This window comes from Prorops nasuta, unplaced genomic scaffold (genome assembly GCF_024137725.1).
Source record: "Prorops nasuta isolate Cenicafe-Biocafe unplaced genomic scaffold, Cenicafe_Pnas_1.2 PNAS00003, whole genome shotgun sequence".
Taxonomy (NCBI): Eukaryota; Metazoa; Arthropoda; class Insecta; order Hymenoptera; family Bethylidae; genus Prorops; species Prorops nasuta.
This window is the reverse complement of record NW_027116800.1, coordinates 1,779,574-1,803,566: the sequence shown is the minus strand read 5'-3', so window position 1 is coordinate 1,803,566 and position 23,993 is coordinate 1,779,574. Positions and strand designations below refer to the sequence as shown.

At 44.4% G+C, this 23,993-nt stretch overlaps 1 protein-coding gene across 2 annotated transcripts; it reads left to right on the top strand.

Annotated features, from left to right (window-relative positions):
* The first annotated feature begins 1,787 nt into the window (after nucleotides 1-1,787).
* Pdk1 (Phosphoinositide-dependent kinase 1) lies at nucleotides 1,788-23,856 on the top strand. Of its 2 annotated transcripts, none has more exons than XM_066725035.1 (4): nucleotides 1,788-2,018; nucleotides 17,809-18,057; nucleotides 18,472-19,872; nucleotides 19,987-23,856. In XM_066725035.1, the coding sequence occupies exons 1-4, from the start codon at nucleotides 1,956-1,958 to the stop codon at nucleotides 20,101-20,103; spliced, it is 1,830 nt and encodes a 609-aa protein (XP_066581132.1). In that variant the 5' UTR covers nucleotides 1,788-1,955; the 3' UTR covers nucleotides 20,104-23,856. The 2 variants fall into 2 exon arrangements, with proteins under 2 accessions (XP_066581132.1, XP_066581133.1); XM_066725036.1 differs by lacking the exon at nucleotides 1,788-2,018 and adding an exon at nucleotides 9,521-9,862 and having other exon boundaries at nucleotides 19,987-23,855.
* The last annotated feature ends 137 nt before the right edge of the window (nucleotides 23,857-23,993 follow it).

The window sequence follows — 23,993 nt, the reverse complement described above, 5'->3', positions numbered from 1 at the left end:
TAAGTAATATTGACCAGGCGCGTTACTATACCAGGAAGTCATAAAGTATTGGTCAAAGGTCCTCCCAATGCTATTGAAAATACCGTAATACACCTAGTATTACATTCCGATACCTTGTAACGCTATAAATCGTAAACAGAGTCTGTGCATACAGGGTGGAAAGGAATATTTTGTTATTGAATTAGAGACATAGCCTTGCACGTTGTATAGAATGGAAAAATCTTTTATGGTCGTTCTTGGAAGCATTATAGCAGTAGTATAGTATTATTGTATAGCTATAGAACGAGCAATGCAGAGTTGTGGCAAAAAAGGGCATTTAGGTTGAAGCTCTCGTGTCATTTGGAGGATAAATATCGCAGCGATAAATGGAAGATGCGAGCAAAGCCAAAGTGGAAATGTAAAAACTGATGAGACGAGTAATTAAAGCTGACAAAATTGGACGTTATTGAAGCAGCGGCCTTGGTGGTGTACATTATCGCGTTGCATAATGCCAAGTTTTGCACGGAGTTGGAATTAGTGAAAGTAATTAAGGTAATCCAGTTGAAATTGCAGTTTTCTCGCGAAGTAGGGAGCTCGCAGGTGATGGTTACGAGTGTGATATCACGAGCGGGATATTGCCCGATGCTGTTTGCCTGTATAAAGCTTTAAACGGATTATCGTCGCGATCCGTCACGATGACGCAAACGGTGGAGTTACACGTGCATGATCTTCGCGAAAGAGAAAACAAAGCCGCCCCGTCACAGGGGAACCCGCAACCACGCACAGTCGTGAAAAATATTTTTCTTCGCGCGAAACATCTGTCTTTCTGCCGCACCCAAACAACCTCCAGCAGCTTCGGCTTCAGCCGTTACAGTTGCACACAAATTATGCATAAACACATCGCATTCGCACAGTTTATCGCTTTACCATACAAATCCACACGCTTTCCCGTCTCTTATTTATATCTATCTTTTCCTGTTTCGTCAATATAAGGCCAATGTTTACTCGCGCGCGTCGTGCCTCGAGAGAGTCAATCCAGATTTCACGATGCATCATCGCGCGCGCACAGAGTCATTTCTCGCCCGTACCAATTGACTGGTTTGCCGAAGAGTATCGCGCGATAATAGAAATTCATTGGTGAGTTTACGCGGAGCGACGCGAGACGCGGGAACAACTCGGAGGAAAATTACAGGTTCCTTTGTGTCCCTCTCAAGACAATTCAAACGTACAGCGTTGGAAGCAACAACGGCCAATGGCGCAGGGTCTGCATGCAGTCGCCACTTGGCTTTACCTCGGACGACGATTCTCCTACGAATACCAATCAGGTCGCTTCTCCCTCCCCACTCTCAATTTCTTTCGCTTCTTCCCATTTCCTAATTTTCTCCAGCCAACTTTTCATAATTCGCGCATCCAACTCGGTGCAACATGTACTTTTCGAGTAAACGCGTCGAGTACCCGATTATGCAAAACGGATGTAGTTTCGTGCATATATAGATACGCTCCTGGGATTAAATAGGCCAGCGCCAATTTTTCACTGGCAAGCGACTGTAAACATCGGAAACACCAGGGGTCACAATAATTGAACAGTCGAGATCACGCCAGAGTCTTGGCTAGATTCACTCGTCGCGCGTCCAACAATTTCATTTTCGTCGGAGCGTCCCGCGAGATCTTTGACAAAATCTCTCTCGGATACAGGAACGAGTGTCGTTGAATCGTGACCGCGATGGTTCGTAGGCTTGACAGCAGCTCACAAGTAGGAATAATCGTGAATTGAGCAGAGTGCCGAAGAATATGTTCTATATATATAATATGCGTATAAAAAAGTATCGAGGAAAAAAAGAAGGAATCTGTTTGCAGTGTGATTTTCGTACGGAGGAAGATTAATCGAGGACCTACCGGGGGCTGACATTGCGGCCAGAGAAGACAGTTAAATCATCTCATCTGGCCGTGACCCACGCCTTATGCACGAAGAGTGAATGAGTTCGAAGATCGGCTGCCCACGAATGATTCACGCAGCCTACGCGATTTACTACATTGCTGTAAGTGCCACACCGCAAACATACTGATAAACGGTATAAATAGATTTTTATTTATTACCGGTCGACTGTGCATTATCGGTCACGAAGCGATGCTGTCAGCAATCCCCCACCCCCCCCCCCCCCCTTCCCTCTCCACCCTACCATACAAAAGCATAAACTTTCCTCTTTTCTCACACGCTTCCTTATCTCCTTTCTTCGTATTTTTCGACTCCCTTTCCCACCTTCTTTATCAAAATGACATTCGATTCCTTTCCATTCACACTTTCTCCAGCCCAGAGTTATCATATAGCTTTTTCTCCTTTTCCTCTCATTATAATTACATATAGATATATAATATCGTTGGAACACACAGGCTAATTACGAGAACCCTCATCGCGAATAGGTCGCGCCTCTTATCTTTACCTTTTTATCAGTAATTCTCTTACTTCTCGTAAGTTTCCGTTGAATGTCGTGGCAATTTTTTCAATTATCCGCAATTACACGTTCGAAGAAAACAAAAGTTGTTATTGAATGAGTTTCCTATTGAGAGATATTCGGTGCTGGCAATCTCTGCGCGCTAGAGTATATGGTACATACATATATATATATATATATATATACGAAACGTGGCGCACGAGGACTATGTCGTATCGCGTATTTATCAGGATAAACGCGGAAATGCTAAATCTCGCGTGGCAGATCGTTTTTGACGGTTGCAATTAAGATAGGTCAAAGTACATTATAGCGCAATCGTAACAAGCTAAATATATCAAACGGTTAAAGCTATAACACTGCCAAATCGATTTATCGTTTCTGCTTTCAGCTGCATTCTCGCTGTTAACCGTGCTTATCAACCAAATAATTTCAACAGCTTCATTTCCAAAATATCTTCTCTTGGAAGAGAGCGCACACACATAGTATACATAGCAAACGTATAGTTAAAGTTGGGTAATAGGCGCCGTGTTAGCGCGAGCTTAATTGTAAGATGCATATGCATACATTGTATTTACTATTGTTTCTATTGGCTGACTCATGACTCTGTCATTCCGTTCTCGCTCGTTAGTATCATGCAATATTTGTTCGGAATAGTGAATCAGGGTCCATGCACGCTAAATGCGATTGCTTATAATATAGGTACACGTGTACCTCAGCTGTAAACAATTAGCGTGCAATTCCTGAAACTCCATGATGCTTCACTCGAATGTTTCTCATCCTCCTGTTATATTTTGCACCTCGTTTTAAAAGAGCTTGAAAATAATCTCAATATTAAAACAAGAGTCTCTATTCTTCTCCTCGCGCCACTATAAGGGATAATTAACCGCGCGTACAGCGGTGTAATTTAGCCCGCGCGCGCACGGTGAATGTAATTTTTCGTTATTTACACTTGAAACTAATGACTTCCTTTGATACTCGCGCTGGCGCCGCGTTCTTACGGATTATTACTGAATTATGATTAGGCTGTGTTGTTCTCCGCGAGTATTTTGCGCTTGAGTCACGGGGTCGTGCGTTCCTCGCGAGCCAAAATTATGATATTTACGTAGAATCGTGCAGGAGAATTTACGGGGACGATCCACAGAATGTTCTCCGTACCTATACACCTATACCGATTGCGTCGGCATCATCGGGACTCGGTTTACATAGGCGCGCCTTCCTTTACGAACCAACGATGCAACCAATTTATTCGTTAGTTTCGCAACCGCGCAACATTTTCTTCCTTCTATTATATCGCTTCGTTACTTATTCTTATCCCCTTTGCTTTCTTTGACCAATTTTCTACTTTGCTGCTATTATTATAATTCTATATATATATATAGGAATAACGATCCCTGATAGTCCTTATCGACTCTCTCTCTCTCTCTCTCTCTCTCTCTCTCTCTCCGTTCCATTTTCCGCCATATCGTACGTATCGATTCAATCGTCATGCGAATTTACCACTTGATCATTGCTCGCAAAGATATCCCAGTGTTTAGACTTTCCACGAAAAAGAAATCGTTGCTTTATTAATAGTGGGCCTCGAACATGTCGCTAGTGTACTCATTTGATATCAATTTCCTTAACGCACGGAGTAGGTCAGGCTTGATAAGCGAAGCAAAAGTTAGATTAGCATTGATTTACTGCAAAATAAAATTTATAATATTTTTCGAGTGTAACGCCCCACCGTTCCGTCGCCGAACCTGTACCTGCGCATATTTTTCCAATGTTTCTCGCTCGTTCGTTAATTCGAGCTCGCGCATGTTTCTTGTATCGCATTCCGATCGTCAACGGAATTCCATTCGGATTTTTCACTCGTGACGAATTTTCCAGCCAATGGCGTAAAATGCGATTAACCCGTTGCGTTCTTAATTTCATCCGATAATAATGATCAAGGTACTCGTGAATCTCCACCGAATATCGCCCAATTTCCAGCAACCAACAATTGTAAGAATTAAAGTAATCGTTTCTATTATACGCGATTCTCGCCATTATTATTCCCATTATGCACGCTCGAACGTTCTCCGAGAATAATATCTTCCATCGCACTTGTTAATAATTTTGATTTAAGAAAATTGGCTCTTTGGTTCGATGCGACGCGCGAATGGTCTGGATAAAAATAACCAGTATGATTAATTTTGCTATCTTAATAAAACAATGTGGTTTTTAGACCCACATTCGTTTTTTTATTTTCCACGCATTGTTTATACTCGGAGCAACAATTACCGTGACAAAAAATCGATATTAATATATGTATATAAAAACATAATTTCTAGCAATATTCATCCATTCAACAGTTCTATATCGTTAGAATAGCGCAATTCTCCCCACAAGTGCACTCTACAATTTTCCCACAAAAAAAGAAGATGCTCGTTACGCATTATTTTCGACTATCTCATCGCGTCCCGATTTTTCTCGAACATCGCTTACTCCTACGTTCAGAAGTTGATCGTTGCACGAGGGAAATTCATTAATTGGAACATCGGCAGATTATCGATGATTTTTATCGGCGCTAATAGAGTGCGGGAAGGATTGTGGTTCGAACGGTGAGAGGGAGGTAAATGACGGAAAGAGCTAGAAATTAAGTGCATTGGGTGATGGAAATAGTTTTTGCCCCTTTCCATACGCAGAATCGCGAGATTTGCTATAAATTAGGAACGCGCGTTACACTCGTTCGAAGGATTCCTCTATAAGAAATAAGCGATTGTCGCGCGGTGGTCTCGACGTTCGCGCGACGTTTGGAATATTTCGCGGAGAAATTGGAAGAAGGATATTGTGCGTGCATGCACACGCTTATTATTGGTCGCAGCGTTCGTAGGTTGGTCTCTATCCCGGCCCCCGGTTTATTTCGGTTGGCCGGCCTTCGCCTAGCCGACCAAAGGGACAAGATTTGTTTTCGTTTGACGCGTTGCAAAGCCTTTCGCAAAGTCTATTTTTCGAATGCTAATTAAGCATCGGCGTCGCTCCCTGGTCCCTGCCTACTCGCTCGCTGCCGCGTACGAGAGCGATACTTTTCCTCCACCGCCTCGTCGATTACCATCATGGCGGCTCGGCTCGGCTCAGCTCGACTCGGGCCTCTTACCAAGCCAAGTTCGATGACTGCTAATCTCTATTTAAATTGACACGCTTCTTCAGCTTTTCTTCCTCAACTATACATTCGCGCGCGCGCGCATTTCTCTCTTCTTCCTTCTTATTCTTCTCTGAAACTTATCGCTCCTCTTCTTGCACGGCCTTCTTCTTGTTCCTCTCTCTCTCTCTCTCTCTCTCTCTCTCTCGAGGCTTATTATTTTAACGCGTTAACCCTTCGCGATTGCAAGAAAATTATACAATGTAATCTGGCTTAATTAAATAAGAAATTGAAATCCCCTGTTATTAATGACTGTCTCCGCTTCGGGCGAATCAACGTGAATTGGAATATCGCACGAGTGTCTTTATTCCTTTTAACTGAATTGCAGCTTTTATCCTCCATTACTCCTCTGACGTTCCTAAACCCGTGGCGCATTTTAGATTGACGTCTCAATGGCAGGAGCTATATTTAAATTTGTTTTCGTTTGCGTAGCGAGAACTTGGATGACTTATCAGGCAGTAGATAATTATATTCCACGATGGCTTATTTTTAACTAAACTCATACAGCAGACGCGGTTATTTAGTCAGCCACTTAAAGTCCCCATGCAGGTGATATCGTACGTAGTCAAGTGCGTGAAATTTATTTCAAATTTATACCACTTTTTTTCCTGCTAGGAAAAGTCCCGCGACGCGACAAACAAGTCGTTGCTTAATGCAAACTATTTCTAGGACTTATTTGCGCGTTTTTCATCGGCTACGCTCGAAATAATACCGTTGATGACGATCGACTCAGCAGCGATATTCGAATCGAGACACGTACATGTATACCATTGATAACGATCCTCTATAATAATTTGTTTACGCGCGCCAAGAGAGAAAAATACAAAGAGAATATGCAGGAGCGTCAAATAGGTTTCTATATACTATATACATACATACACACACACACACATATATATATATATATATATAACAAATTGTTGGTGGAAAATGCAGGATCCGTAGGTTCACGCGTTAATTAGCTGGCTGATTAAGTCCGACTCTGATCGGGTGGGTGTCGGTGTACACGGATGTTGACAGCGTGACTGCGTGTCTAACGATAATGCGAATGGCTGTATATAGCCGGTAATAAATAAAAAGGAACGATAGCGCGTTGGCTTCGCGGAAAAGTCCAGCCAGTCTGGTCGCCAGGCGGCTGGAGGAAGAAGAAGAAGAAGAAGAAGAACCGAGAGCAGCCGCTGGACTTTGCCGCGAACTCTCAACGCCAATGGGAAAACAATATTGTTGTTTAGCGTTTCGACAACGGATATCAGGCGTCGGCGAGATTTCGAGGCTAAAGCTGCCCCGATCGTCATCTCGAACGCAGCAGCTGTCATCGCGTTGCTAGCGAAGAAATACTTGTGCTCGCGCGAGCGCGCGCGCACGACGCCTTTAGAATAGACACAGAGCCACTCGTAAACAAGCCATGGACATCGTAGCTGAACGGACGTACGCGTGCACAAGCTGCCATATTACATAACTTCCATTAATATCGTGGCAATAATATCCGTCCCGCAGCTATCCATTGAAAAACGCGCGGCTCTCTTATCTCGCGCGGCATCCTTTATCTCTTCATTAACTCGTCGTTCCATTTCCCCCCACTTCTTCTTTTGCTACCGCTGCTGCTTGTTCCTCCTATCCCTCTCTTTTGTTGTTGTTGTTGTTTTTCTTCTTCTTCTTCTTCTTCTTCTTCTCCTCTCGTGTCAGCGCGGTGTAAACGCATATAGCGCGTTTTTTCAGAGCAAATTTTCCTTACATAATCCCGCCTGCAGAGGCCTCGCAAGCACGATTTATACTACTCTCTCGGCGCGCGAGATTTGCATTCGCGTTGCGAGGCATGAATTTTTTCCCCCCAAGAATCCAGAATTTCGTTGAACAATAATCCCGAAACGTGATTCAGCGATTATTTATATCCCGCGTATTATCTCCTGTCTCCCTCCTTCGTGTTCGGCGAATACTAATGGCGAAGCCAGCTTAAAATGCAAACTGCATATAGGAGTGTAGGAGCCCTTGCGCGCGATGGTCGAAAACATTGTATGTACGAGGAAGGTATATCGCAACGAACGTCCGAAGAATTGTTTTCTGCAATTAGAACGTGATTCAGCAGCTATTCGCATCCTGCGTATCGCCTCTCTTACTTGATTTCATTGTCTTCCGAGAATATTAATGGTAATTTACATTGTTTTTAGTCATTAAGTGATCTTATGTCACGGGGAAAGAAAAAGAGCATTACTCAAATCCATACAGTACTGTAATACAGCTATATATATATATATATATATATATATATATATCGCGAGCGCGTAAGAACCATTGCCTTACGACTTTACAAACGACGTTTAAATTAAGATAAAACGGTACGAGGAGAGTCCCGACTGTACTATCTTTTCAATGGTAAGCGTGAATGGTAGATGAAACTGTCAAAGATAATAATGCAAATGGTCGAAGAGCGCATGAAAAGATGCGCGTGTACCTACTAGAGTGGCCCGAAGCATGAGAATTGGGCAGTAATTGTATTATGCTATATGGTGTTTCGCACAAGCGAGCTGGAAGGATTGCGAGATGCGCAATAGTCGTAAAAAAAAGCGCGGGAATCCGTGAGAGAGTGGATGGATAGGATCTGGCGTGCGAGAAAAGAGAGAAGGAATGGTTGGAGGAATGGTTTTGGGGAATGGGGAGGGGTGAGGAGGAGGAGGGGAGGAAGGAAAGAAGGAACGCGCGTGTGTGCCGCCTGTGCGTGAGAGGGCATCGTGCGTCGACGGGAAGAGAAGACGCGAGAGAGGCACGGAGGCAGCCCAGCTAGGCCCCAGCCACGGGTTCGCGAAGAATCCGAGAAGAGTGGAGTGGAGTGGAGGAGGGGCGGGCTGGAGGGGAAACGAGCGAGCGAGCGAGCGAGCGATCGACCGACCGACCGACCGACCGACCGGATGCAGCGTTAGAATGGGAATGCAAGCCCAGCCCCAGTCCAGCCAAGCCACTAGCCAGCATTCAGCAAGCCTTCACGCGCGCGGCCGAGAGTCCGTTACTCGTATCGGGTATTTCCCAGAAGGCGACTATAAACAAACAAACACACAGTCAAAGGCCGGTGTGCGCGTGTGATTCCAATCCCCCCTCCTCTCCAGAAACGGAGGTGAGGGTAGGTGGTCTGGCGCCGCCGCGCCGTCGTCGGTTGAGTAACCCCTACCAACATTCCCGACGCATGCGCACTGCTGCCAGAACGGCACATTTCTCCCGCCAATTCGGCCCCACCAGCGTTTCAACAGAAATACCCCCTCGAGCCGCGAACGGTCAAATTTCAACGGAAACCTAAAGGATCTTTTGCCAGGAGACCAAAACCCCAAAGACTTCCGATCGATCTCTACTACCGCGTACCCTTCTTACAGGTTAGCATTGTACGAAAAGCGCGCGTCTGTCGAGGAACCGTCATTTATCTACTAGCTGTCCAGCGTGGGACACACGTAAACGGACAGAGATTTCAGATTATTTCAGATTTTCGAAAATGTTGTCCCATGCGTATTACTTTATCAAGAAAGATCGCACGGAGCAACGGACTGTATAATAATATTTAAGCGCTTGCATTGCAATTTTCACACTTGACCGCAGGGGTAAGCGTGCTTTACACGACACGGTAATATTACCTCCACGACGCTACGCTACGCGACGCGACAGACGATAGCGGGGGATGGGGTGGGGGTGTTGTGGGTGGCGGTAGTGGGGGCGAAGGCAAAGTCGGAGGAGAATGGAGATGGTATAGAAGGTAGAAGTGGAGGTGGTGGATTTATCATCGGCTTCCCCTCAAGCTCCCCACCACTATTCCCGGATGCGGGCTTTGAGACGTTGACCAATGGTGGGGGAAAAGCAGGCAGGAGCTGTGTGGTAGGGGCGCTGTGCTGGGACGCGCGGAGAGTCCTTGGAGTGGGAGAAAGCGCGGGTTAGCAGCCGGGAAACGCCAATCGTAGAATTCAGTAAGCGAACGGCTCTCAACAGCCACGAACGTGTTTTTCGCTCTTCGGTTTACGCGCATGCACAACATATACGCATACATACCCGAGACTGACTCGATCAAACATAATCGGGCCGATCTCGAGGAAGTACTACTGCATTTGAATCCGTGACATCCGATTATTCCGCGTTAATGTCAAAAAGGACCCATTTCGTTTTCTTCACCTCTTTTCGTTTTCCAACTTCGATTCAGCAACTGTGATTTTAAACGTTCAAACTGGATTCCAACAAGCAGTACGTGTCGCGATTACATCGCGGCTACCGGAGGCTTAAGAAGTTTGTCAAGGTAAGAAGAGTTAAAGCTCTCTTTCTCTTTTTCGGAAAATAAAAGAAAATCAAGAGAAACGCTTTTTATCGATAGAGTTCATCGTTTCTCGTATAATCGTGTTTCCTTCGTGACATGACAAAAAAATTAACTAAAATACAGAAAGTATTTCGCGTCTAACGAGAAGCAACGGGAAGATAGGATTTTGCAAAGTGATATGGAATGAAGTGCGCGCGCTGCGAATTTTCGAGTTACGCCCTAGACGCCTTGCAAGACAGCGAGGGCAAAGGGAACGAGGAAGAAGGAGTGAGAGAAATATAGTTAGAGGGAGCCCTTCCTTCCGTTCTGCTTCGCCTCGATCTGTCGCGAGAGTTTTTTTTCGTTCTTTCTTTCGTTTACCGAGCTCTCTCTCTCTCTCTCTCTCTCTCGCTCTCGCTCTCTCTTGCATTGTACTCAGCATACTACCATACAAACCAAAGCGACTGGCTGGGCGCAGACCGTGTTTACAAGGGCTACGACCCTTTGGAATTCCAGACCGAGGCCAGGCAAAGAGAGCGCGCGCTAGCATCTCTGGAAGGTTACCGTGTGTCGTCGAGTATAACGTAAACAACGCAATTATTAGCGATTGACTGGAATGTCATCTATCTACGTACTATCTGTTTCTTCCTTCCATCTATCATTCAAGCAGTCGAATAAATATTACGTTCCAAACGGACTCTTGGACCAATGAGATAACTCGTTTGCTCTCATTCGTTGGCTTAATGGAAGAAGCTTTCGGTCGAATTCTCGCGCGCGACAAGTGGCATTTGTAAGTTGACTGGATGGCAAAGAGGAACTCTCGGCCTTCTCTCTCTCCGACGATGAGAACCTTTCGGTCGAGCGTTCTCACGGATTTTGGGCCTCTCCGGCGGACAAGTGCGAGCGAAGAAGCTTCAGCGGCATACTCGGGACGCGCGCGTCATCGCGACGATGACGAAGCCATTCGCAAAATTCACAATCATGCTACCGAGGCTGTAAATAAATGCAGCGCTCGTCCATTCCTTCCGCTAGGGCAAAACTTTTCCCTACACTTTATTATCCTATCTAGCCAAAACCTCGTAGCAGCAGCTATACCTACGAGAAACATTTTTTTCCCCCGTTCCTCGAATCGCAGAGCGAGCGTAAATATTTGGTCCCCCGGAATTTCCACCATTCGGTTGATTCCCGTTTCGCCAGAGGCTTTCCGAGAAAGAGAAGTCGCGCGCGGTACAACGCGACGAGGGAAACGGAGAGAGAGAGAGAGAGAGAGAGGAGTAAAAGAGGGGTGAACAGACTGGCTCGCGGCATGTGAATAATTAACGCTCGTTCGAATTTAAATAAATTCGCCCGAAGCCCTCGGCACCAAAACTGGCCACGTAATCTCGGCTCGGTTCGAAAGTTGTCGAGTCAATTTTAAACAGGTTCTCGCGAGAAATACTGGATCTACGCTGCTGCCGCCCCGTCAACAACTATCTTGTTGCCAAGTGAACGATTCGCCAATACGACAATTATCCTCCGCGCGAGTATAACGTTGTCACCGTGCGAACTCGCTTAATGCCCACGGCCACACAATTTATCAATGATCGAATATCGTCGATACTCCGAGAGGAGTCTTCTGCGGTGTTTCTCCATGCAGCTTCGTCGTTGCGATATTACGAGAGGGAAAAACAACTCGAACGAAGCGCAAGTGTAAGGTCGCGTGAACTTTTGAAGCCTTGGGATGACGAAGAGTGGTGGACCGATGACCGCACGCGAAGCGCGAGTGTCATTGCGAGGTCCGGCGTGTTGGCCCTGAACGAAAAATATGTTTGTTTCGATCGACTGTTTACGATACGTCGTGAAAGTAAACATTTTAATGGTCCGCGCGTCTCTTTCTCCCCCCCCCCCCCCCTCCCTCTTATCTCACAAGTACTCTCTCCCTCTTCTCTCTCACACAAACACGCTTCTACCTCGCTCTTCGAAAGAATCCAAAATATTGGTACGCGGAAAGATGGTTGGACACGCCGTACCAACGTAAATACAGTGCTTATAATCGTAGAGCCAGTGTCCATCAACTCTGGTATATGTATATTGCCGTTGACAAGCATTTTCCCTGGGAATTTGTCTTGGCGGAAATAAGGATAAGAGCTAGGGAAAAAATAGCAATTCGAAGTTCATTAATCTTCCAGCACGCACTTGCTTTGCTCGCTTAGCTGCTCGAGAGCTCCATGAGCGCGCACTTTCACTTTGCACGATCTACATTGGCGTCGCGTATAAATCAAGCGTTGCACTCTCAGCAGCGTGAATGAGGAATTAAAAGGGTAAGGTTAAGCCGATTACCTGCACGCAGAATTTAGTACCTTGCTTTACCCTGAAAGACACACGCCACACATAACTATAGTATACATAGAGCAGAAATATGAATGCCTTCGTTCCTTCTCGCTGCTTCTTTTACTAAATAACCACCGATATCTTTCTCTTTTTTTCGCACGCATCCAAAAACCAGACGCTTCTCCTTTCCCTATCAATCTTTGCTTGTCAAGCTCGAAACTGGGTGCGCTAGGCGCACCCTTCTGATAGTTTCGAGCAAGATGATAATAGAATCTTTAAACATAGCATCATTGAGCAAAGATTCGAAAGAGCAAAAACCCCATTAACCCTAACCGTCATAGTATATAGGCCTGTAACACACAATCCCGGTGGCAACACAAAGGTCGAAATGAATTTTAGACGACCACGTTGTCACTCTCAATCTTGAATTTTATCCTCCCAGTTAGAGGTCACCCTGTACATTATCATATCTCCAGCAGTATATACTCCAACCGCTCATTACTCTTTCACCCGTCACAAGCATTCTCTCGCGCGCGCCTCTTGGCTAAATTATTTCATAGCTTCGAATCGCGCGAACATCTTATTGGCGTCTCGCTAGCTTTCTCTCGAGATTCGTGTATTACTGCAGCGCGACCGATAAGATATTTTACTCTTACGAGTGTTACGGAGGCGACGGTTTACTATAGAGGTTGAAAGTGCCTATTTCTCTTTTTTTGGCTGACAGATAGATCGGGGGAAGTACGGCTGTTCCAATTTACTCGAAGCGCGCGCGGGATACGTTTCTCAGCGTCTGCGAATGCAAAACATTTCATTCACGGGGAAAAGTGGTGCGCGGCCGGCTACGCCGCCAATAGGCGTAGCCCTTGTGTATGTTGGCTGTTGAAGAAAAAAAGAGTCGAGTGGGTAGGGGTAGAGAGAGAGAGAGAGAGAGAGAGAGAGAGAGAGAGAGAGAGAGAGAGAGAGAGTCTGATCGGGAGTTGGTCGCGCGGTACGGGAAGGGACACCTAGGGAGAGCAGCAGCAATGTACGAGTGCCGCGTGCCACCGCCAGATCGCAGCACTGCCTTGCGATGAAAGGCGCTAGCGCGTTGGCGCCAATCTTCCATTCTACTGTAACCTCTGTCTCTCTGTGTGTTCGCGTCTGTATATATATAGATTGGAGAAAGAGGGACGCATCGCGCGAATGAACAGAGAGACAAAGTATGTGTAGTATATGGCTATGGGCGCGCAGGCGTAAAGAAGAATACTAGAAAGCTACTAAAGGAAACGCTTGCTCGGTAGTGGGATAAAGAGAAGAAAGAAATGGATAGGGAATGTTGGTACAGGGGAAGGAGATGGTGGGGAGGGAGCAGGTTAGCGCGAAAAAAGAGGAAAGACGAGCACAAGGCTAAAATTAGAATGTCTGTTGGAATGCTTCTGTGTTCTCCCTCTCTCTCTCTCTCTCTCTCTCTCTCTCTCTCTCTCTCTCTCTCTCTCTCTCTCTCTCTCTCTCTCTCTGTACAGAGTGATTCAGCCAGCACGGTGAGATAGCAGCTACAGGATGTCGATCGGTCCGAGTCTCTCTCCTCTTATTTCACCTTTCCTTGCCGGATTTATTTAGCGCTGGAATGCGCATCGTCGCAAAAACGATAGCCTCGCATTTTCTTCAAATCGCTATAAAACCTTTATGATGTCCCTCTGGTGGCCTCTTCTCCTTTCCTCTCGCGCCATATTCTCGCAAGATTATCGTTTGAGAAAATTGTACAAATTTGAGACTAGCTTAGGGGCGTATCGAGAAGGATCGTGAGAATCTTGGTTAGGGTCTCTCTCTCTCTCTCTCTCTCTCCCGGCATAGTAGGAAAGCGGCGCTCTCGGTTTCCGGTTTCAATGTCTCGTCGATAGGTTAATGGTATTAGTGACAACGTCATTCGCGCGAAGGTAGCCGAGTATATCGACGTATCGGTTTTCGCGGTCCATGCGAGTTATGCGCCAGCGAGGAGGAACTACTAGATAAGCGAGAGAGCGAGTAAAGAAAGAAAGAAACGAGTGAGAGAGAGAGAGAGGAAAGGGCCGCGTGTACGAGTGAGCGAGCAGGTTGCTGGCTGGCTTTTGCTGCCTCCTCCGCGGGCGAATGCTCCACGAGGTCGTCGGCCCGACACGGATGGTTGACGCTGTGGGCCCAGCAGCCTGTAACCGGCCTCAGGGTCGAGATGCCCACTGGCTCTCCCCCTTTTCCCTTTCCCGCCTCTTCCAGACGACCCCTTTTCCTCTTCCATCCCCTCATCCTCCCACTAGTATACTCTTTTACCTCACATTTCTCAACCTCTGTTTTTCTCCCAAGCCGACCTTGCCACTACAATTTTCCCACGGATCGAACCAATCATCGCACCGATCCATTTCCCTCTCGAATCACCGTAGAATCTCGCATCCGAGAGAGGCGCATCCGTTGATAAGACTCGCATTTGTCAGGCTCCCCATCTGCTCCTCCGCTATTATAGGTTATGCGCGACGTTCGACAAACTCTAATCCACAGGAGCCTCGACAGTTGGACACTTTTTCACGGCTACCCGCCCTCCAGCTCCATGCACTGTTGCTAGATTTATGATTTCACGCAACGATAGGATAATCGGCTTCACCGCTTTCGATCGATTTTCCTAAATTGCCACAGAATTACCAATGGTTGTAGCCGTTAATGCGACGCGTATGGCAACATTAGCTCGGTCTCTGGAAGAATTATAAGAAAACGGTGAGAAGGGGGGGGGGGAGTGGGGAGAAAGGCGCAAGCTGCGGGCAGGGCGTGCAAAGGAATAGGCGGGAAGGGACGATTTTGCGAGTTTAACGGTTTTTGCCAATGGAAAATCGACGAGAGCTGCACGTTTCGGGGGCAGGTGTTTGTTTCTCTAATCAGCCGTACATTTCGCTATAGTAGAAAAGAGAGACCGTCTCTCGGAGCATTCTCCTTGCATTTTTCACGTGGAACATTAATCTTGTTTCTGGATCAAAGAGATCACGTGACCCAGAGTGAATTCCGGCGCGCCTATAGCCCCTTATTCCCCTGATTTTGCTTCTTTTCTACCTCCCTCCCCTTCCCCGCACCGCTATACTTCGTCTATCCCTCCCTCCCTTTCACGGGGAAGGTGATCGATGGACACAGCCGTGTGCCCAGACGACGCGAAATTGGGGCGTTGCGTATTTATCGTTCCTATCTCGGCGATATTTACCGTACCTGACGCCTGTCTGCTGCTGCTTACCAACTTTTTATCGTCCGTCTCCGCGCTACTATTCTCTCAAATCGGGACAACGTTCAACTTGGATAAATTCGACGCGCCGTAGCGGTCGTTCGATACAAGTATACATTATAGTAAACGCCCTCTCCATTATTGACACTAATTTTCAAACAGACGCTGCTCGCGCATTCTGATTGACCCACGAATCATGAATCTTCCAGAAGCTGCAGTCTCTTCTCCTTTAAGTTACAATGAATGTAATAACCCTCTCGAGAGAATGTCCATACATGGCAAATATTGTAAGAAATATATGATGCTTCCTACATCAGAGTAGCTGCTGTATAACATATATATATATATATATATATATATATATGTATACATTGCATATCAATCGTATATCGTGTGGCTATCTGGTTCGAAACGTCCGTTCTTCCATGCCAATAAAACTGACCCTGAATATGGTATTTCCGTGTGTTTATAGTGTCGTTAAAAGTATTTCATAGCCCCTTTTTCCTTGGCGACCCAAAGTCGTTCTAATTCCTCGCTTGTCTATACGCGTTGAATAATCAGTGTACGTTACAAAGTTATTATCTTCAAAGATGTCGTTAAAAAGAATTTCTTATCCGCGAATAAACGCAACCGCGGAACGTGGCCCATTTGAAGCCGAGCAATGTTTGGTATCTAGTAGCGTATTTTAATACAGCTCAATGCCAAATAACAGTCGCGAGGCCAATCGGTCCCTCGTAAACACACCGGGCTAAGGTGCGTTCGTATATTCAGTCGAGCGAAATTCCCACAATTGCCGTTTGATGCTTCGAAAACACCGGAAATTTTTCAAGCCCGCCAGCGTAGGAAAAATAATGGTGACGCGAATCCATCTGCACACGCCGATCACCAACATTTCAGTCAACATTGCTCGGATAATTAACCCCCCCCCCCCCCTCTCTCTCTCTCTCTCTCTCTCTCTCTCTCTCTAAACTGTTACACAGTACGCTTGAAAATGTGCCTTCTTCATTTTTCTATTTACATAACACGTTATACAACCAATCTGTGGATAAGGAAAGAATCTTACACCGTCTATTTTCGTGGCTCGATTGAAGTCTGTTGTTTGATTTGCAAACTAAAGCCAAGGCTCATAAATATAGAACGAATTGGAAAAGAATAACGATAAAATTACAGAGATATAGAGATGGAGTTGTGAAAGGAATGAATAAGACCGCGTAGGAATTCAAGTAGATATTGAAATTTGTGTTTCCCTCGGAGAATAATTATTCCGAGAGCTTAAAGAAAACCTACATACTCCGCTAGAGAGAAGATATTTTCGGTGAGAAGGACGATCTCTTCTTCCGGCAGCACAGCGTGTCGCTTCGGTATAATATTTAGACTTTGATTCCTATTGCAATAGGCGAACAATACCTCGCAGGCGTGTCGGTTTTTGTCCGCCATTGCAGCCGAGTACGTTCGATCTCGCATGAGAAAAACTCGCTTTTCAGTCCTTTTGCCAACGTCTCGAGCGATTCATCGTTCCACCGGAAACGCGACTGACACTGTGCAGCCTCTCCTTTCGGCGGATCGGCCCGGGATAACTCGTCTTCGACCTCTCCAGCGGAAATGAAACGATCAAAGCCCTTACTTAAGAGGGATTTAATGTCCGGAAGTACGCGCGATACACGGGCCAAATATGTGGCCCATCAGCCGAATCATTCATCATCCTCGCTGTGAGAAAAATTTGTCCATTCAATAAAGCAGACTCGAATGAATTCCTTGCGGGTTTTTCGCTCTATGATCCGCCAGTGTACTCTATATTTATATAGTACTGAACCACACGACGCTTCGCTTTAAGTAAAATTCACATCCTGTAAATGTGAACGTGTGTGTCATTTATATATATATATATATATGGGCCAGAGCACAAACGTAGCACCGAGATTCTGTCATTCCGAGATGCGTCAATGTGGCCCACGTGGCATACCAAAGTAACGTCACTTCCGGCACGATTTCCTGGTACCGGACGACCGGAGCCGGATGAGAGAGTTAAGTGGCTGGCATAGAACGCGTGCTCTCCATTCTTTTCCTCTTTATGAATGAACATTTTATTCACGACCTTTGACAATCTCTTAGCAAGAAAAGCATACACGAGCTGTATCTTGCGTTACTCCTCGCGTTTTCCAACCATTGAATTTTGTCGCTAGCGAGAATAGAGTTTAATCGTCTTCTACAACTCGACGTGAAAATCTTTGCTTTTCACTGAGGTTTTTAATTGATTTTATACGGAGGACTGGACTTTATTTACAAATATATGCTCGCGCGCGTTATTTGTTTTAATATCGGGAGAGAAGCGTTTCACGTAAAGTTGTAGGCGAATTGACGTGGTCGTCATTTGTATATCGATAAACAGTGAGTTTCACGTTACTTGTTGTTGTTGTTGCAGCGTGTGGCGAACCAGGCGCTTACCGTTTCGCCACAGCCGGCAGTAACGGTGGAGGGGCCGGTGTCCAAAATGTCTCCACCGACGAACGATGTGACCAACGGTGTGGTAGCGCCAGTCTGCACTCTAGCACATCGGGTTCCACCGACCACGAACCCGGCTCTTACCAGCATCAATCCACCACCAACGCACAAGCGCACCCCCAAGGACTTTAAATTTGGCAAGGTGATCGGCGAGGGAAGTTTCTCTACCGTAAGTTTTCTCTCTCTCTCTCTCTTTGATTATTCAATCTTCCGACAAATTCCTTCCTCGACTGACGACAAGAACGACGCTAAATATATAACCACATGCCTAAAATTCTTAACAAACCTCTCGTTTCTTGACGCTTCTCGAAACTTATCATTCCTGCACGGGTAGCAGCAGCAGAGTAGCGCGCGTCGATTCTCTAACGAGTCTCTCGAGGCTTTTCCCATCCAAGCAACTTTCGAGTCTCTCGATTGCTGCTGCTGCTGCTTGCTTGCTTGGCTGGCCTGATAAAGTTACTCCCGAGACTGCGAAGCTAAAAAGTGGCAAGATTGCGATAAAAGAGTAAAAGCTTAAAAGAGCGTAAAAAGAGTGGATCGTTATTTCAAGGGGATAACTTATGGAGTTATTGGTTTGTTTTAGGTTTATCTGGCCAAAGACATCCACACCGACAAAGAGTACGCGATAAAAGTGTGCGAAAAGCGTCACATCATTAAAGAGAAAAAGACCGAGTATGTGAAACGCGAGAAGGAGGTGCTGAACATGCTCGCGGGCGCGAAACACTCGTTCGTGCGCCTGTACTGCACCTTCCAGGACATGGAAAGGCTATATTTCGTCCTCTCGTACGCGAAGAACGGCGAGCTACTGCCCTACATCAACAAGGTCGGTTCCTTTGACATCGAATGCACCAAGTTCTATTCGGCGGAGATACTCCGCGGTTTGGAATACCTGCATGGGCTTGGAATCATTCACCGGGACCTGAAGCCGGAGAACATCCTGCTGGACGAGAAGATGCACATACTCATCACCGATTTCGGCAGCGCCAAGATCCTGAAGGACGGCGACGGGTTAGAGACTATACTGCCCCTCGATAGTTCGTTGGACGAGGACGGGCAGAAGAGGCAGCAGCAGGCGATCGAGCAAGAGTACCAAAGACAACGGAGAGGCTCGTTCGTCGGTACCGCCCAATACGTCTCGCCTGAACTTCTAACCGACAAAACTGCCAGCAGAGCGTCCGACCTTTGGGCCCTCGGCTGTATCGTCTACCAAATGGTCGCTGGTCTACCACCATTCCGCTCTCGCAGCGAGTACATGATCTTCCAGAAGATCCTCAAGCTCGAATATGAGATTCCCGATGGATTCTGCGAGCTGGCCAGGTCACTGGTCAGTCAGCTTCTCGTTCTCGAACCGACGCAGCGTCTCGGTGCCCGCGACGAACACGGCGCCGGATATCCCAGCATAAGGGCCCATCCGTTCTTCCAGTGCGTCGACTTTGAGACCCTTCACGAGCAGACACCTCCACCGATCTATCCCTATCTTCCTGGCACCTCCGAACACGAGGAGCTCAGGTCGCATTACAGGGTGCCCGATCATCTCGAGCCCGGTCTCGACGACAAGCAGCTCACCAGACTGCTTGGTCTCGGTATTGGCGAGAGCGAGGACGACGACGAGGACAGCGACGAACAACAGCGCCCGGCGGCGGAACCCACAAGACCGGTCAAGCGCCCAGTTGAAAAACCACGGAAACGGACAACTTCCGGTGGTATCACCGATCATCTCACCCCGGAAGAAATCACAAGTCGATTGGAGGAACAACGCATCTCTAATCAGTGGGACACCTTCGTCGAGGGAAACCTCATCCTCAAACAAGGATTTGTCAACAAACGGAAGGGCCTCTTCGCCAGAAGGCGAATGCTCCTGCTCACCACTGGACCCCACCTTTACTACATCGATCCAATTCAGAAAGTACTCAAGGGTGAAATACCCTGGAGTCCTGAACTGAGAGTCGAGCCGAAAAATTTCAAGATCTTCTTTGTACATACGGTTAGTTGATTTCCCCCTCCCCCCCCCCCCTTTTTTCTTGTCATTTCCTTTTTCTAAATAACGTTGTCAATTATCGATCATGGTTTCATTCTCATTTCCTTTTTGCTATTGCAGCCAAACAGAACTTACTATCTTGAAGATCCTGATGGTTACGCGCTTGAGTGGTGTCGGGCCATAGAGGAAGTACGAGTTCACAGCTACGGCTTGCAAGAAGCCACGACTAACGTCTGAGGATGCCAAAACTATTCAGCAAACGATCGCATTACCAGATACGAATGAGATAAGTCGTTTCCGTTGGTACGTTTCAAGAATTCGCGATGCAATTTGTGGCCAGAACGTGCGCGACCTAGCTTAACTTCATTATTATTATAATTATTACCAATTAATTACCATACGATGTACATTTTAACGCTTTTGCGTCGTATGCTTAGGAAAAGTTTAGGTAAATTTTGGAGCAGCTTACTAAAGAAAGCGTTCAGAACTCTCAATTAGCGCCATTGTAAGATTTGTTTGTTTCTTTGTTCTCTGTGTATATATACCTATATATATATATATATTTAAAATTGTTCGTTTCTCAAATATTTAAGCTAGCCCTGTCGATATAGGGGAGTAAGAAATTGTTAGGACAAATTTTATTCTGCGTTCGTTCTGTATGTGACGTAATGTTTTTCAAAACGTGCAATATCGCCAAATTTATCAGTTAATCTCGAATGCATGAAGAATACCATTTTAAAAAACAGCCAAATTTCTCTTTATATATGGTTCTCTCGGCAGATCTCCGTGGGAAATAAATCCTAATTTACATTTACGTCATGTAATGTTAGAATGTTCCCAAAAATCTAATAACAATTGATAGTATAATCTTTTGGGCAAAAGGGGTTTCGATTGGATGGGAATTCTCCAGAGCAGTTTAGAATTGACAAGTATTGTTTACATAAATATATGTCCGTATATAAGGATAAATAACTGACAATTAATATTAATCTGTAATAAAATACGCTGTGATAGGTTAACAGGAATTGCCATTTTATTTCAAAAGCAACCAATAGAAAAATCTTATCAAAAATTGGATTTCAATCATACAATGCATTGTTGTTTTAAACTGTTTCGGGAGCGCAACCTGTTTGATAGGAAGCTATTTTTGGCAAAACTTGTTATAAGGAGAATAAGATTCTTTAAGTACGTCCATTACGTGCTTCGAGATTAGGTATGGTAATGACTGAGGGCACTCGCCTCGAATTCGATAAATTTAGGTAATATAGAAATAAACTAGAAGTTGAAAAAAATGCAGTGGAAGATAACGAATCCTTTTGCAGCTTTAATTGATTGTGTCAGCTGAAAGGCTATGACCTAGCATTATTTGTCAAGCTCGTTGCATTAACTAGTTGCTCGGACTACTCTATTTTTGTAAATAGTATTTACACACATACACACACACACACACACACACATGCATGCATGCATGCATGCATGTATGGGTATGTATTGATTGGGATTTCTTCCGCAAAAGGAGTAGGCTTCGTATATAAGATATACTTGTATGTAAATAGTAGTTGTAAGTATAAATCGTTGTCTTGCTACAGTATTGTTAAACCAATATTTAATTAATGCCAACGGTCTGGCCACTCGCGGACTAGATTGGAATGCTTAGGATGAATAGGATGAGAAAAAAGGTTGTAGATAAATGATAGTTCTTTTTCACGCGTTTGCTGTACAAGGACTCGGTGGAGATATAGGGAAACGTATGAAACAGTTACCCTTCGAAGAAAGACTTGATGCTTCAATATAGACTTATCGATAAGTACATAGCCATAGCTTATTTTCTTAGGATCTAAGGACCTTAGTACTCATTCATTATTACGTATTACCACCATTCTTTTCGCATTTTAATCAAAAGTATCCGTCATTATTACTATTATTATGTTAGTAATATTCTTATTATTAATATTATCATTAGAATTACCGAAATACATACTACGCGTTCATTAATTTATTAAACTGTGTCTGTTTTTCATTATTTATTTTATCTCTCATGTTGTTCGATAGCGTATAGAAGTTATTTACTAGTGCTACCGTTATTGGCGACTATTACTATTAGTACTCTTACTATATTACTACTATATCAGTACTGTGTTGTATTGTTGCTATGTTATTATTTGTAACTTTATAAGTGTTTTCCGAATGAGTACATGTGTGGTAAAAAATTTCGTGTGTATGCGTGTTTTCAAGTATATTTACCGTTGCTGTTACGCTCTGAATGTACATGTATATGTACTAATTTATGTTAAAAGTTCATAAGCTGATTCGCTCTTAGCAAAATGCCTAAACAGTTTTGCCAGCGAGTTACACATACACGAGTCTGTACAATAATACCTTGTATTATAATCATAGATTTATAGATATGTAAATCTAAAAGTATCTATGTGTATATATAAACACATGTAAATACACCTACAAAGAAAAATTAATACATACATACACACACAAACACACTACAATATTGATAAATTTTTAATAGTAGTTAAGAAAGTCTTGTATAAATATTCCTAGAGTCTAGGGTACCTTGAAATTAGAAATAATCTATTGACGTTATTCGTTATGTGACTCGTTGGCAACAGTTCTGGAGTTTGTTGTATTATAGATATTTATTGAAAACGAAAAAGAATAATCTTCCCCGTGGAAACAGACATAACAGGGTACTCGAGAAGTGAATCGCTGTGCACGCGGACCTTAACGGCTGATCGAAAAAATGGCGATTCGTTCTGCGGGTCGGTATTGTCCTCGAGTCTAGTGACTTTGTTAAAATGACCGCCTTTAACCGGTTGCGTAAGACACGAGCGGACGAAAGTAAAGATTCGTGAGCACAGTGGCACTCTTCTTATTTTTCTATATTATTAAGAATTGTTTCTCGAGGGGAGTTTGTTAGCATATTATATAGAGCTCCAAGCTTGCTGAGTGCGAATCACGCCAACTCGACCGATATACGTGGTACTCTTTCCTATGGAAGAAAGCAAGCGATCAAACTATATTTTAAAAGTATGCGTGTAGTAATGAGTTTCTTTAAAGTGTCATTATAGAGAGAAATCGCGAACGAGTGTGTGTGTGTATGAGAGGGAGAGGGAGAGAGAGAGAGAGAGAGAGTTTGACACATTTAACAAAGAAAAAAACTTACTTTGTTAGATTGATACGTAATGTATACCACGCAAGACTTTCTTTCTGGCCAAAGAATACGACTAATAGCGTGCTGTATATTTATTACTATTAAGTCAGATTGCGTGTGGGATAGTCCAAATGAAATCTAGTGATAAATGGACATTTCCATCCCTGTTTAACTCGCAAATCCTACGTTTTATGTAAGCATAGCATTAACTCAGTTGGAAATGTTCAATTTCAATATAGATAGCATTGCATTTCTGTAGAAACGAGACGGTACTAAAAGAATGGGTGTCTTTTAGATTATTGAAATTTAGTCAGTAAAAAAAAAATCCTGAAATTAAGTGCATTTGTTAAATAGAGATATTTGCACAGTTATTTCATCCATTTTGGCTGAAAATTTAACTAGCTTATTTCCTGGCGTTAAAAGATATGTTTTTTAGTTAATCGATTTATGCAATATAATCAGATGCAAATATTTAAATTACATAAGAACAAGCCGTTTGGCCGCGATCTAGAACCGTAAGATTTTGCAGATATTAAAAAAGCCTATCGTTTCTATACGAAAATACAACCGCTTCAACTATTAATTACAGTATTACTAAATGTATGTAAATTATACTTTACACATTCATACACATAATACAATTTACATTAAATTGCAAAATTATAACTTCTAAGAACACATGACACTGAAAAAGAAGACTAATGTAAATACCTATTAAATGAATTGGTATGGCTAAGAATCCTATCAATAATTATAGTTTCAAATTTATTTATAATAAATTTTCCGAAATATACGAAATATTATTCTCTTTTCAAAATGTGATCCCTATATACCTTGAAGCTTCCTTTTACTTTTATTTTAAGGACGCGTGACGGGGATGTAGCGTATGGAATTTTTTCTCTGCTGCGCATCCCACATTGACACTCACTATAGAATTCAATAGTGATAAAGGAAAAAGAAT

Bases quoted from the DNA above. Each gene is read 5' to 3' on its own strand.
- Pdk1 (XM_066725035.1), top strand. From the start codon at position 1,956: ATGAGTTCGAAGATCGGCTGCCCACGAATGATTCACGCAGCCTACGCG. The intron at 2,019-17,808 runs GTAAGTGCCACA...TTGTTGTTGCAG, and splicing joins ACGCGATTTACTACATTGCT to CGTGTGGCGAACCAGGCGCT. The intron at 19,873-19,986 runs GTTAGTTGATTT...TTGCTATTGCAG, and splicing joins AGATCTTCTTTGTACATACG to CCAAACAGAACTTACTATCT.